This window comes from Serpula lacrymans (assembly GCF_000218685.1).
Source record: "Serpula lacrymans var. lacrymans S7.9 unplaced genomic scaffold SERLAscaffold_2, whole genome shotgun sequence".
NCBI lineage: Eukaryota > Fungi > Basidiomycota > Agaricomycetes > Boletales > Serpulaceae > Serpula > Serpula lacrymans.
In genome coordinates, this window is record NW_006763291.1 from 577,926 (window position 1) to 592,379 (window position 14,454).

At 47.7% G+C, this 14,454-nt stretch overlaps 7 protein-coding genes across 7 annotated transcripts; 3 read left to right on the forward strand and 4 right to left on the reverse strand.

Moving 5' to 3' along the window:
• Positions 1-1,144, reverse strand: SERLADRAFT_456378 (uncharacterized protein; the record flags this gene model as incomplete). Its single annotated transcript, XM_007313257.1, has 2 exons — positions 1-913; positions 978-1,144. One exon carries the CDS (start codon positions 527-529, stop codon positions 359-361), a length of 171 nt encoding a protein of 56 aa, XP_007313319.1.
• A 1,548-nt stretch (positions 1,145-2,692) lies between these two features.
• SERLADRAFT_377437 (uncharacterized protein) lies at positions 2,693-3,457 on the forward strand (the record flags this gene model as incomplete). The annotated part of the gene is made up of 5 exons (XM_007313258.1): positions 2,693-2,773; positions 2,848-2,910; positions 2,976-3,005; positions 3,074-3,142; positions 3,197-3,457. Coding segments are annotated over 5 exons (201 nt in total), but the record flags the coding sequence as incomplete, so codon positions are not given.
• Positions 3,458-4,108: 651 nt separating this feature from the next.
• On the reverse strand, positions 4,109-4,312 carry SERLADRAFT_377439 (uncharacterized protein; the record flags this gene model as incomplete). The annotated part of the gene is made up of 1 exon (XM_007313259.1): positions 4,109-4,312. A coding segment is annotated over one exon (204 nt), but the record flags the coding sequence as incomplete, so codon positions are not given.
• Positions 4,313-4,956: 644 nt separating this feature from the next.
• Positions 4,957-5,616, reverse strand: SERLADRAFT_456386 (uncharacterized protein; the record flags this gene model as incomplete). Its single annotated transcript, XM_007313260.1, has 4 exons — positions 4,957-5,169; positions 5,224-5,263; positions 5,311-5,383; positions 5,431-5,616. Coding segments are annotated over 4 exons (447 nt in total), but the record flags the coding sequence as incomplete, so codon positions are not given.
• Positions 5,617-7,505: 1,889 nt separating this feature from the next.
• On the forward strand, positions 7,506-9,002 carry SERLADRAFT_412725 (uncharacterized protein; the record flags this gene model as incomplete). The annotated part of the gene is made up of 4 exons (XM_007313261.1): positions 7,506-7,710; positions 7,904-7,979; positions 8,029-8,741; positions 8,827-9,002. The coding sequence occupies 3 exons, from the start codon at positions 7,506-7,508 to the stop codon at positions 8,537-8,539; spliced, it is 792 nt and encodes a 263-aa protein (XP_007313323.1).
• Positions 8,969-12,260, reverse strand: SERLADRAFT_412726 (uncharacterized protein; the record flags this gene model as incomplete). The annotated part of the gene is made up of 9 exons (XM_007313262.1): positions 8,969-9,406; positions 9,497-9,943; positions 10,067-10,214; positions 10,279-10,494; positions 10,566-10,646; positions 10,708-10,781; positions 10,845-11,187; positions 11,282-11,311; positions 11,809-12,260. 9 exons carry the CDS (start codon positions 12,258-12,260, stop codon positions 9,233-9,235), a joined length of 1,965 nt encoding a protein of 654 aa, XP_007313324.1.
• A 420-nt stretch (positions 12,261-12,680) lies between these two features.
• SERLADRAFT_456393 (uncharacterized protein) lies at positions 12,681-14,085 on the forward strand (the record flags this gene model as incomplete). The annotated part of the gene is made up of 2 exons (XM_007313263.1): positions 12,681-13,409; positions 13,474-14,085. The coding sequence occupies 2 exons, from the start codon at positions 12,764-12,766 to the stop codon at positions 13,602-13,604; spliced, it is 777 nt and encodes a 258-aa protein (XP_007313325.1).
• Positions 14,086-14,454: the final 369 nt, after the last annotated feature.

The following is a 14,454-nucleotide window of genomic DNA, read 5'->3' on the forward strand; positions in this document are numbered from 1 at the left end:
GGGAAGTGGTAATGAAGGACGGTCCTTTTTCACTCGAAGGTTTTTCACTCGGGGTTTTTGGAAAAAGTGTTGGTTTTTTCTGCAGTGTATTATCATGTTTTTGTGATCTCATCCTCATCTACCTCACCTTCACTATCATCTCTCAATCTCACCTTCATTCGCTTGCCACATTCCTCTTCGCCCCCTCTGACCTTCATTCGACGTCGTCCGCACACCCCCGAGTCTGACAGCTTACCACTCATACCGCTCATACGCTAGCTTTCTTGTTTTATATCCTATGCAATTTCATAAATTCGTCGTCTACCCAGCTGCTTTCTCCTATCTACCGTTCTTTCGCTTGTTGGTTCGTTGATTCTCTTCATCCGCTGTTACGTCCCGTTTTGACTCGGGCTGTCTCATCTGCCGGTGTGTTTGTGTCGTGTCGCGTCGTGTCCTGACGTCCTGTCTGGTTTCGTGCTATCTGGTTTCGTTGAATGGAACGCCTACCTATCTTCGTTATCATCGACCATCCTCCATCGACCGCATACATTGACCGTCGACCATCTTATCCCCTTGTTTTCTCCAGCCCCCTCCTTTCATTTCATCGCCCTGGTTCGGTTTCTGGGTTAGGACCGCGTTTTACAATTCCCCTCGAGTCCTCGACCGACCGACAACGCCCTGGCTCGTGGCTCGTAAAGCGCACAAGATTTTGACCACGACCACCGCGACGCTTCCGCCCGGCGCGGTCGTGCTGTAGCGTAATCACGCTGCTGGACCGGGCATTTTAGGCTGGGGGGGAGCTGATTGTGGGTAGGACGAGAAAGGGCCGTCGACGCGTCGGTTATCGTTTTTCTTCCTCATCGCGTTTGGTGTCCTTGTCTTGTCTATGTTGGACGGACTCACCCACGGATCACCACACGTACGCGATACACACCTATTATGCGGTTTGCGCGATATACTCGAGTACATGACATTACGCAACGTCATACGCCACCTACCTCAATCGTCTTGCTCGTGGTTTCGTGATTTTTTTCCCCGCGTTTCGCGCTGCGTACGTGTGGGTGCGGAGCTACGGTTATGTCTGGGGGGTGATGAGGTAGGGAGAGGGAAGTTGTGCTACACGCAGTGCGCTAGATGATGGCTTGGATTTGTTCTGGATGTTCGTGCTGAGATGCGTTGACGGAGGGATGGCGACAAATCAAAATTCGGGAGACGAGAGGAGTGGAGCGCTGTTGACTAGGGAGGGGTAAGGTTAGGTGGTGTGATAATCGTCGTCGTGCTCGACTTTGGGGATAGCCGGGCGGAAGCATCCACCCCAAGGGAAACAAACTCTCCATACCAGAAGTCCCGCAGAGTGGCTATACAACGACGAACGAATGGGTTTGGAGGTGTCCGATAATAGGCGTGGAGCCTGATGAATGTTGCTTTAATAGGAAATGGGAATGGTGTGGTGAGTCGTCAGCGGCTGGAATCATTCCCCCTTTCGCGTATCTACCACTGGTGAGATATATGTGGATATGGGTAGGGTAGATGCAGGGATAGGGGATAGGATGAGGGGATAGAGGTATACGCAGGGTATACAGTATATAAGTGTAGGTTACGTAGATCTGCTTGTGTTACATATATTATTTTATGGAATATCTTCTAAACTCAAACCATGGGGGAAACGTCGCGGGGGAGATTTGAGGAATACCATGCACTTGATCGAATGTATCGTTGGAGGCGTTTTAGCGCGAGTGTTCACAGTGTGAGCGATAGTCTGATAGGGAGGGCGGTTTTAAATATCGAATCCACTTCGTCAAATTTAATTTTAGAACTCGTCAACTGTGACTTCTCGCCTCATGACTGCCATCATATTGCGCAAGTATAGTACTGCATTGGCAGATCCGAGTCTAACGGAAGGAAGACATCAAGCTGACGCGCCTCAACGTTCAATCACGCTGATGCTGAAGCTGACGTTGATGTGATGCCGACCATGATAGCCTCGGATGCAGCCTGTACCGCGGTCAGAGAAGTTCATCCATCTATCGTGATCACTGGTCATGCCCCGGTGTGTAGCACGAGTCGCGCTGCTACGAGGCGTTATGAATAAATACCGCCTCGGTGCCGACAATACTGTCGCAGTTGCTTATCCTGATAGGGGGGACTGGATGGCCGTTCTGCGTACTGGTTTCGTTAGCTTCAGAGCATCAGAACGACAAGCAATCAAGCAATCATATATTCGGCACATGGTCCACTGCATCACTGTGAGACCAACTATAGGCCCTTTGACTCTGTACATGGAAAAGTTCCCCGAAAGTCTGGTCACCGCTCCATCACACCTTTTGGCATAACGACATGACAAGGTACGGCTCACCAGCGTAGGGAAATGAACTTACCGTCCGCGTGGTCCGGAGACCACGTGTGGGGGCAAGGATGACGCAAAAAGGATGTCCATTTCGATTCCATTTTCGCCAGCGCAGGGCTATTTATGACCTGGAACAACGATATCCCTACCAGATCAGCGCCCCAGCTGCTGCTTCTGTTCTGTGTGTTCAAGACTGACGACCAGCGATACGTGACCACGAGGATTCTAATCCCAGGCTCGGCCTCGTCACGTCGATGCGGATATAAAAGCCATCTTGCCGTCCTGGACCCAGGTACCCCAATATCCCCCTATTCTCGACAAACGCGCTGAGTTTTGATTCATAAACGTCGTTAGCTATGAAATCTGGTGCTGTATCCACTGTGATATGTCTCGTTCTTGCATTTCTGCATATGACCGGGGCAGTACCTGTTGCTGAGTTAACAAGCGGTATGTATTAAATTTACGCACCTTCCAGTGACAAAAATGCTCACTTATTTCGCTTGATCCATTTTCTTTCAAAGGAGCTCAAGCAGTAGGCCTCGCACAACATAACGGCGTTAGTGCCATATACGGTATCGCGGAAGGTTTGTCTTCTGACAGTGCTTCAAATGAACATTTTATGACTGACACGAGTAACCGACAAGAGTAGACCCTGATGATATCACCAAGCGAGACACGGGTAGTTAGCCAACAGCCTTTTGCGTCATCTTTGTAGTCACTTACTTTGCTTCTCCGCTTTCTTGAAAGGAGCTCAACATAAAGCAATAGGTCGCACAAACCATGCTGGTGTTAGCACCGATTACGGTATCGCGGAAGGTTCGTCTCCTAACGATTCGTCATATAAGTATATTTTATAACTGACACGAGTAGACCCCTGACGCAGCGTGACACGAGCCAACAGCCTTGCATCTCAATCATTGACGGGGAACTTACTGACATGGTTCATATCAAAAAGTGTGTAAACTAATAGTGACAACAATTTCAAACTTGGGGCTCGAGCAGCATGCATGATGATTTATGCCGTTTGTCTTGGAATTTCATGATTTGTATGTTTTCGTTTCACCTGCCAATGCAGTTCTTTTGGTATGCGTGGACTCGTCAGAAAAAATCTGATTCCATATGGCAGGGAGGAAGGAGAGGGCCTTCCTAATCGGGGAACACAATCATTGCTTCTTCACCAGTTTCACCTTCTGTACTTCAAGTTGTCGTCAAATCTGAGCAGTCTGTTTGGAAGAAATGATTTATAAGGAAGCTCTTACAGAAAATCGATCGTCATGCAAAAAACAAGAATATGACTTAAAATATGAGCCATATTAAACAAGAGGTTAAGCGATAATGACTACGCGGTATGCACTACAAAATACAAAAACATTACAATACGAGGCAGTCGCTAGCTGCGATGTGACCTCCGCTTGGACGGCCGTTCTTCAGGCGCTTCTTGGGAGTCGGCCTTCCTCTTTGCAGGTCGACATATACTGGAATTAACTCCAACCAGAGCCTTCATGAGTTTTTGAAGTCGCCCTTTATGATTCGAGGCAGTTTCGACAGCATCTATATCGATAGGATCCGCTTCCGCTTCCACTTTTCCTTCAATCCAGGCCTTTGTTGTCACAAACAGAGACGGAGCAAGTCGCCAAGCTTGGACTCCCCCTTTGTGGTCAACAAAGATAAGTGAATTCGATGGGTATGACGAAGCGGCTAATGACGAGGTCGCAACAAATGGCTTTGGGCTGGGTTTGTCTATGCGAGATCCTGTCTCTGCCTTTGAAGCTGTGAAGGTCATCAGGGGGTCTTCATCTTCATCATCGGCAAAAGGCGTAGCCGAGCGGTGTAGATGACGACCTGTAGCCCAAACGCTATTGTCATCTGTGTCGGGGTGGAAAGCAACGCGGCTAGGTCGTTGAGTAGCTCGTTCGTGAATACGTCGAGGCGGTGTTTGGGAGCGTGAACGTTGATGGGGATATCTGTGCCTTGAAGGTGGCAGTTCTACTTCATCGGACAATAAGTCAGAATTGCAGGACTCGCTAAGTAGTCTTGCTGAGGAGGTTGAAGACGAAGAAGTTCTAGGTACTGGTGGATTCGTCAGGGGAAATATTATACCAAGTGACGATGGGTGCCAAAGTATGTCGGCACTGTTGTACTTACTTTGGAACGGCCCACTTCTCCGCTCTGGAGGAATGACAACATATAGCTTGTGTTGCTCTTCATAAGCTTCGTAGTCCCAGCGATACATGTCCCAGCCACATAAGGGATGTTGCTTGATAAACATTTAAATTGATGAGCCAGGCGAGAAGGGGCCAATTTAAAAATCACTAACCTGAATGGCCAGGTCTTTCTGCTTGCCCTTGAAACGTATCGACGCGCCCATTTCTTGTAGAAGGGCTTGCTCCGTAATTTTCGCGTCGTCATAGTCAATCAAGTATTTGACAGCACGCATCTCTTCAATAAATGCATTCGGAGTGCAAGCACGAATACCATAATGTTCCAATTCATTCGAGCACATCGCTCTGCCAAAGTTGATAATCGATACTCTTTCATCGTCACCTGATAAACCTTTAACATCAGCGTTAGAGAAGATAAAGGATGCACATACCAATAAAAATATTTCTCAGGGAGACGTCGCCATGAAGAACGCCTTGAGCGTGGATTCGTTCAAAGGAGTCGACAACGGCTTGTTTTGATTTCTTAGACATACAAGGATGAGCTTTGTGCCATCCTATGCTATGAGGCGCTTCCATTGCAATGTCTTTTACCCCTTCGTCACTTTTGTAGACGCAGATGAAGGAAGGCACACAGACTCCTTGTAGGGGTTGTAACAGCTGAGGATGCGAATAGAGGTATAGCTGCAGGTAATGGCGGGGTCGGTAAAAACATCATTGAATGGGAGCTCGACTAACCTCGGTATAGAATTCATGACTGTGGAAAGGAAGGTTCCAACTGTAAAGGATTAGCACATTCTCTGCAACATAAATGCTGAGACTCACGTTTTACTCAGGAAAGTAGTATACCTTCCTGAGATAAATCCTGTTCTTAAGCGTAACATCCAGCCTTCTCCGTCTTACAAAAATCAGTTTAACGTTGTTCATTATTGTGTCATAACATACCATCCACAAGAGAATCATCCATATCACTGCCTGCTGCAGGGGCATATTCCACACTAGGCCCAGGCTTGCCATTGTACTTCTCGACGGAGAACCTTTCAACGTAGCTTTCTCTGAATTTCATGAAGTGTAAGGTGGTTTGTGGTAAGAAAGTAGAAAGTGTCTTTGTTGAGTGTTGAGCTCATGGGGGACGGTCTTATGTATGTACTGTAGTAAAGCTTTGATCTGCGAGCTTTGGCCTGGAAACCTTGTGGCATTGTGCTCACAAAGGAAATCGTGGCGTAGTGACAAAAAGCAACCGTGGGAATCCTGGATAAGTACTAATCTGGTCTTACAAACGCAAGCACAGTATAATGTTGACGGCAAAATATCGATATCGCCTTCGAGTTGAGAGACCTCTTCCGGCTAGGAATATAGCTTCTTGATGCGTGGCTCATGCAGTACATTGAATGTGATATCAGTCTAATGAGGTATCCAAGTTCTCGAATAACTGTAAGTACGGATCGTTTTATCGCTCTCATCCCTGCCTCAATTCTGCGATGTCTCGTCACAGAATGCACAAGGTAATAGATCTCGATCCAATCCACGACGGTGGGTACCTCAATCCACAACATCGGAAAGAGCGTCAACAAAAAATCGGCTACGGGAGAGGTTTCATCGTCATCGACCTTAAGTCATATCGCAGCGTAATAATGAGGAGTCTCGTCCGTTGCCCATCAACACGTCAGTGGCTGAATCGGGTACTATAGACGCGTCAAGCTTTAGACATATTTAACACTCGTCCAGAGAGTGCATAGCAATGGGAATGTTATATCCCCCAGAAGATGGTCGTCCAGGTCTATTCTAACGTTGTTGAGCCGCAAAGTTGTGATGTTCGAAAAGGCAAATAGCTGTTGGATGGGTGTTGATGACAGTTTCACAATAGAAGTCGGTTTGACCATGATAGTGTGCAATGAAGACGGAGAGAGATGGTTTGTTTTTAATGCATGCAAAAGCTTCGTGACATCGGCGTCGCAAGTACCGCAAAGCACTTCCACGTGCTCCAAATTTTTGGACCGCAAAGTTTCAAATATCGAGCTGGGAATCATATTCAAACCAAAGTAAGAAGATATCTGCAAGTTTCGCAAGGAAGGAAGTCCAGATAATCCTATAGTTGACATTGTTTCGGTATCGCGACTCGAGTATACGATACTGAGATATTCTAGATGCTGCCACGACCTTACCAGATAGGCGAGGAAGTGGCTAGTGTGACTCGAATCTACGTTGTGGTGTCAAAAGACTGTTCCAAGCGACTCATGTAAGTAAACTTGCCTATATGCACCTTGAGTTTTTTTTATAACAATGCTCTCTTTCGCGATGACAGTATTCATAAAGGAGGTGACTTCTTCATCGTGAAGCTGGGACGAAATAGAGATGTGATGTTTTTTTGGTCATGAGAAGACGCACGCAATCCTTGTACACCATTGCTTTGATATTATCAACAAAGGTCAATGAAGTGAGGTTTGGTAGTAAATGAGCCGAAGGACAGGCGATCAGCATGTCAAGTATTGTCGACGGGTTGACATAAATTGAGAAGTTCTGTAAGCCATGTGGAGGCAAGTCACCATGAGAGATAGATTTGATCCGTCGTGAGTAGTGGAAAATTCTATCCCATTCTTCATCACGAGGTGATCTTGCCAGGCACTAATATTATCGTGAACCACGGTGAATGATCATATCCACATCAGTAGTAGAGCAATGCGGGCAGGTACAGGCCATGGAACATACCAGTTCGTTACGAACAAAAGAATCACTGAGCAAATACACCTTGATGCAGTACACACAAGAAGAGTGGTACGAATGATGTCTGTGTTCTCCAAAGAACGTCACAAGCTGGTTCAAGAAATGCATGACATGTTCTGGCAAGACTTGGGAGGTCTTCATATAGTAGTGACACTTCGAAGCTCTCGTATAATATTTCAGAAATCTTAAGGCAAGAATGCATGCGCATGTTGTGTTCGTCACGGTGTTCGAGTTGTGGTGTCTCTAGTGTTTGTTATAGAAAGTTGGTAATGGTTTTCCGAGTATCCTTATTTGGTATGTATTCATTTACCTCCGCGCCCGCCATCTTGCTCATCGACACCGCCAGCGATGAGGGTAGTGTCCCCTTCGGTTTCTCATTCTTGTTCTCGACTCAAACATCCATCAAGCAAATGCGGTCGCTCTTTCTCGTCCACGTCTCGTCGCTGCGGACATTACGAGACGCTGTCTGTCCCCCACAACGCAACAAAAGCTCAGATCAAAGTGAGCATCCTTGACCTCAGGTTCTACTTCCAAAACAAAATGCTAACTACCGCATCATTCTTGATACATAGTCGAGTTTTTACCAGGTGATTGTGCACTTTGTCCTTCCGGCGTTCTGGCCATTTCGCTCATCTTCGGACTTGGCGTCGACGTGTTTTTACCTAGCTTAGCAAACTATTTCATCCCGACGTAGCTGAAGACCCAAAGTCAAGGGAAAAGTTTCAAGCAGTGAGCGATGCATATGCAATACTAGGCGACGATCGCAAACGGTATGTCTCGTCATTCCCCTTTACCCTCCAAACTTCACGCTACGTCCAGACGCGAATACGACCGCTCTCTCAAAAGACCTGCTCCACCACCAACACCAACACCAACGACATCACCTACCCCATCCTCCACGACCTCCCGCCACCGCCCTGCCCGACCACACCCGCATGTATGGGAGGTCCACCGGTCCGGAAAATACACTTACTATCGTCCTCCTCCAGGCCAGCAGACGAGCTACACCTGGTCCCGTACAGACCCATTTACGAGTCCGCATGTGCAGAGAGCGACTGGCAAGTCGGCTATGCCGGGTGGGGCACACCCGCGACCTATGGAAGGGAAGGCGAGACCTGGGCCGTTTGCAGGGATGGGGACAGGGGCAGGTAAGGATGCTGGTACAGGGAGTGGCTCAGGGACAGCGGGGGCACCGCATCAACAACGTACGGAGACAGAGTCGGATCGAGTTGGGAGAGAGTCTTCCGTGTTCAGGGTGATACAGGTTATCGGTATCGTTATGGTGATAGCTACAATCGGGAATGGATTCAGTGTTAGTGCTTCGTGGTGACATTACTGGAAAAACAGTGGGGCTTTCGAAGAGAGGGCGATGTGATGAGGGATATAGATATAATTATTGGGGAGCTGGTAGACTGCTCATTCGTACATTTACAAAGGAGGAGCAGGTATATGAGCAGACGGGTAAAGAGGTTACTTGCGTATATACTTGGAAGAGCAGACTAACTTGATGATGGGAAGCATGAGGTGTATAGGTGAGTTCATGTCGTATTCTTCTCTTGCTCTTTTTCCCGTGTTCTCAAATAGCCGACTAACTGCGCCTTTCTGTCCTATCCATAGGGATACTATATGGATATAGTTATCTATCCATTTGTACAAGGTGTACGTTCGCTCATCAATGACTATCAAATGCACTTCATTCATGGGCACAATTGTATATCTACCTACGTGAGGCTTTTGGATTATGGCCTCGCTTTTGCAATTAGTTGGAAAAAATTTTGGGATACGTCTTTAAATCCAGTGATCTAACAACTAGTATAGAGAACATGGATAAAACTGGGATGGGCCAAACAAGAAAAATGTGCAACGTTTCACTGCACGACCTCCCGTGCCTAAAAGGAACGAATACCGCGCCTAAAAGTGATCTAAGACTTGAATATAAGTGTACATATTGTTAAAGATACACAGATCCACACTCCGTGGAATCACCAGAACCATAACCTTTTCCATGACTATCATGATAACTTTACTCTCCATGCACCCCAACCCACCACACTGCCGCGACATGCACTGCGGCAAGTAAGATCGACACACCCAACCCATCGAGTAACGTATCTGCCACACCCAAGGACATCAGCACGCCTACTGTTGCTGGATACTCTCGTACCATCCTCGGAGAAAAGCACGAAATCGATATGGCCTAGTGAAAGATGTGTCAGTCGACACAATAAAACCTGATGGCATGAAAACGGCTGTAAAGGGAGGAGAAGAGGGTAGGACATCATCGTACCTTCGCAGCAAGCACGCACGACTTCATACCCCTCACATACATATCTGCACTCGGTCGGATACCGAGGCGTCTACCTCTCATTCCTAGCTCTGGTTGCATATCCATTACACCCTTGACTGCATTCCACCCCTCCCCAACCCACCTCCACACACGTCTTCGTGGTAGTGGCTCAAGAGAGGGGACAGATGGGGGAGCTGCTAGTCGTAGCAAGGGCGTCTTCTCACCGTCTTGCTCCATCAAAGCTAGAGACGCTGACCACTGGTCATTCTCGCTCTTGGCAGCTCCACCTTCGTCACCACGTTCAGTATAGTGCCCATTGCTAGGACTATTTACGAGCTCTCCGTCGTATGTCGGACTTGAAGGGCCCTGCCGCTCATCACTCATTTTCCGTACGACAGGTATCAGAGAACTTGATGCCTGGTTTGGGACAGGGGTGACTGGGTCGAACTGGAATGTGGAAATAAATAGATTGGTTTAGTAAGCGCAAGTTGAAAACAAGTTTTTAGTCACGATAAACCGTATGGGATGACAACCGCCAGTCGCTAATGAGGGAATTAGAAAGAAACTCACCCGTCCTTCACGCATAGCACCAAGTACACGTTCGCAAGAAGGTCGTGAAGAAGGTGTAACATTCAGTAGACTTTCGAGAAGGTACAGGAAAGCACGTGGGAGGCGTCGAGATTCAAACGAGGTAACCAGCGATGGCGACTGGCGAAATCTGTTCAAGCGATCAAGACATCGCTCTTCGATTACCTACATAACTGAGGAGAGAAAAAACATACCCGCGATAGTCAAACACCTCCATCTCGAGTTTACTCATCTTATCACTTTCGTCCACTACGCTCGCCTCTCCGTCAGCCGCATATTGGTATGGAAGTTTGAAGAAGAGGAGCTTGTGCAGAATCATGCCAAGAGACCACATGTCGGATTTGGAGTCGACTTGCTGGAGCAGTCCAGTTTGGGGAGAAGGGAGCGATTCAGGTGAGGCATATTCTAGACTAAAAGATGTCAGCCAGCAAACAGTAGGGCATGAATATTGCGGATGAAGATATAGGAGATGAAAACGTACGTCCCAGTGTTTCCTGAGCGATTGCGGTTTGAATGGAGCATATCTCGTGATGTACCAAAATCTGATAGCATTGCCCGAGGTCTGCATGAACAAGGATGATCAGATAAAAGCAAGAGATATAACACAAAATTAGGGCGCATACATAAGCTTGCCTTCGTCCCACGTCAGGAGAACGTTGCCTGGCTTTAAATCCAGATGCAGAATAGACCTATCGTGCTACAAAACAGGTCGTCAGCCTATCAAGTTTCCCTACACATATGGTGAAAGGATACGACGCACCAAGAACGCCAACCCCTCCGTCACGTCCGCGAACAGGCTCTTGACCTCTTCGGGGCTCAACAGATGAACCGCCTTCAACGAGGTTCGACCTCTTCCTCCATCTATACCTACCCCTCCTACACCAATCCCGCCTTCCATTTCCCTTCTTAGCCTCTCACGCTCTTCTGGTGGGGCCCTTTTCATAGCACGGAAAGCCCGTATGCGAGCAGAAGGTGAGTGAAGATCGGAGGCAGGCGGGGTGGAAGGAGAAGGAGAAGATGGACCAGATATAGAGGAGGCATGGGCATGAATGTGGGGTAACCTGGTAGAACGACCAAGGCGGAGATCGATGAAGTCATCTAGACTAAAATGCGATAACATAAAGTGAGTGAAATCGTCTACTACACATATATGCTGGGTATATGCGCATGGGGATAACAGGGCTACGAATAGCTTACCTGCCGCCTTCTGCCCATTGCATTAGCACGCTGTATAGAGAAGATCAGTATTACTGTATCATCAAGTCTGAAGATTATTTTTTGAAATGGTGAGTGGGACTCAACTGGAGAGCTGGCACTTTTGGTCCAAAGGACGAGAACTGGCAAGTTTCAAGCCAAGCATGATGGTAGGTGATGATATTGCGGTGGTGGAGTCGTTCCAACAAACGGACCTGATACAATCGTGTTATTCAGTTCAAATTGTACGTACCGCATAGTCGCACCTCTTTCAGTATGGTAAGGAGATAAGAATGGGACTCTCCGACTGCGATTTTTTTAACTGCGAAATGGCCTGTCCCACCAAAAGAAGAGATATATTAATATAATCTTGGTATGCGATGGAAGTCTGGTGAAATGAAGCGAACCAAGGGGATTTCCATCCAATACATGCTATTATGTCGTTAAAAGTCGAGCAATTAGAGGTAAACGAAAGAAATGAAATGCAAACCTGACAAAGATAGACACTTCCATTTGCACCCATACCTAACCTGTATTCCTCTTGGAAGAACGCCCTGAAATATCCTTCAGCCATAGCTTCGCGTGGAAAGGTAGGGCGCCGCCTCCTAGACTCGTCGTCCATGAGTGGAGGAGGACTCGAAGGCCGCGATGACGTCTCATTTGCGATGGCGAGAAGCTGGAAGTAGTTGGAAGCGCGCGAGTGAAAAGCGGGGTGAGAATGGCGTGACGAGTCGATATCTTCGACATCATCGGTATCGAGGTGGTCGAACCCTGACGGTAGAGGTCTGTGGCAATAAGGACACGACGACGGCTGGTGTCCTTCGAGTATGGTAGACGATTTGCATATAGAGAGAGCGTGCGACGTTGGGTTGTAGAGCACGACTTGGTTTGAGGCTTGGAAGATGGGCTGCCAGTCTGGGTCCAATGGTGCGAGAGCAACGAGAGCGTGGTTGGGAGAAGGAGACTGGGTTTCGTCGAACATATTGCCACGTATCTAAATGATATTCGTGGATAGTGGCGGTATGCAGAAGAGTCGTGCTTTGATTGTTTTATAGCTGGCTCGAACACTGGTTTCGAGATTCTGTATGTAAATCGTCACGGGGCTCCTCAACGTGGTGGAGTAAATATAAACGGGCTGGAACGAGCACGCCTCAAGTGTATGGGAACGAAAGACAAGGGTGTATGTTATATTCTTTGACAAGCCAGACGAGGTATGGACTTGGACGACAGCAGACCTGCCAGTGAGTGGAGACTATGAAGCTGGGTCAGGTCTAGGCCAAGACCGGCATGTTGCGGCGGTTTAGAGCCTTGTGGCTTAGTGCCATAAATGGAAATGACCATCCTAAAAAGCCGAGCACGCCTCATTACAAAAGAAAACCCGTTTCTACTAGTCCGTTCATCCGACCAACCACGCCTCTCGCTTCCCTCTCTCTCGTCGCTCCTTCTATCTAACTCCCACAAAATCGCGTCAAAAAGCTATCAATAATGTCCATAGAGCTCGAAGCGCGTCAGCAGCAGGGCGGGGGTAATCAACAGGGTGGTCAACAGGGTGGTCAACAAGGAGGCGGCAATCAGCAGGGAGGGCAACAAGGTGGTCAAGGTGGTCAACAGGGTGGGGGACAACAGAATGGAGGAGGCAATAGTCAATCACAGTCTCAATCCCAGTCGGCGTCTCAGTCCCAGCAATCAGGATCCAGCTCAGCCTCATCTTCCACTCTCTCCATCCCCGAATCCGCACCTGCAGGTCTTCTCACCGTAACCCAACCACCCCAGCAGTCAACCTCGTACTACAAAATTGCACAGAATGAATTCATCACATTCGGCTGGAACTTCAGCTACGTCCTCGCTACGCCCACCCACCTCACTGTGTCTGCGGCATGTGACAACGGAAACACGTATCCTGTAGGTCCAACAAATGGCATTATACCAGGGACTGCAACCAGTGTCGTCTGGGATCCTTATACTTATCAGACGTCGCATCCGGACCTCCCTCTCGCTCAAGCAAAATATACGCTACAAATATGGGGTGATCAGGGACCTGGTGCTGCTCGTGCCCCAGGAATATTGACTCCCAACAGTGCCCTGCAGTTTGCTCTCTACACGCCCCAGCCATACACTCCAATCAGTAGTGGTAAGTTGCATCCACTTTCACTTGTGTTTATTATAAAACTGTTTCTGATGTATTGGTCTTGCAGGTTGGTCATGTGCAGGATGTTCAAGTGCCTTGTCGCAGTATGTTGCGCACCCTGCTTTTGCGGGCATCGTTGCGACCATGGTCATCATGTTTCTCTCTGGCTCTATTCTCATGCGCCGCAGCGCACACTAGGATCGTTCTTCTCTGACGCGCTTCTATCAAGGAAATCATCACGTGTGACGAGGATGACGCTCACGACCGATAAGCTCGCAGTAGGACTTTTGTTCTTTCCTTGGGCTGGACATTCTTTTTACATATGACATCTATCATCAAATTGCCTACTTACACGCTTCCTTCAAAGTTGTTCACACTGGACTTGCAATATTCTTTTGGTTCTTCTTCTGGCTCTGGCTCTTACATCTGGTTCTTTCCTTCTAATTGATACCTCTTTGCCTCTTTGTGCCTCCTAATTTCTCGCCGTGTGGATAAGGCGCAGATAATAGACTCTTTCCTTTAAACTTCTTGCACTCTTTCTTGTGATGACATAGTATCCGTGCATGTGATTATCTTTGCTAAACACATCTCGGTGATATGATCCGTTTCGAGTCTGCATCGCTATCTGAATCTGATCGTCCTTTTGCCTTTGTCTCCGCAGTCCAATTACAAGGATCTTTCAAAAATATCTCTGGCAGGAAGTGTCAATTGTCTCTATTTTTGTGAGGCCTGAGAAGAAGAGACTGCGCAACTTTGAACATGTGGACATATGGTCAACGATGTAAAGCTTACTGGACATTAGACAGACCTGCAAGTGTAGGCACAAGTTGGTCAAATGTGGCCCGGGGCGTATTATCCCTTGCCGGTTCTTTAAATTTCGAGGTATGCGTTGGTGATATTCAAGAGCATGATTGGCTAACTTTCAACGATATGTAGATCTAACAGATGCGAATACGATAATAGACCGATCGAGTAATGTCAAAACGTCAGTTAGTCAAGTGAAAACAGCTTGTCGCAGAAGACACTAGGAGGAAGGAACACGGTAGCT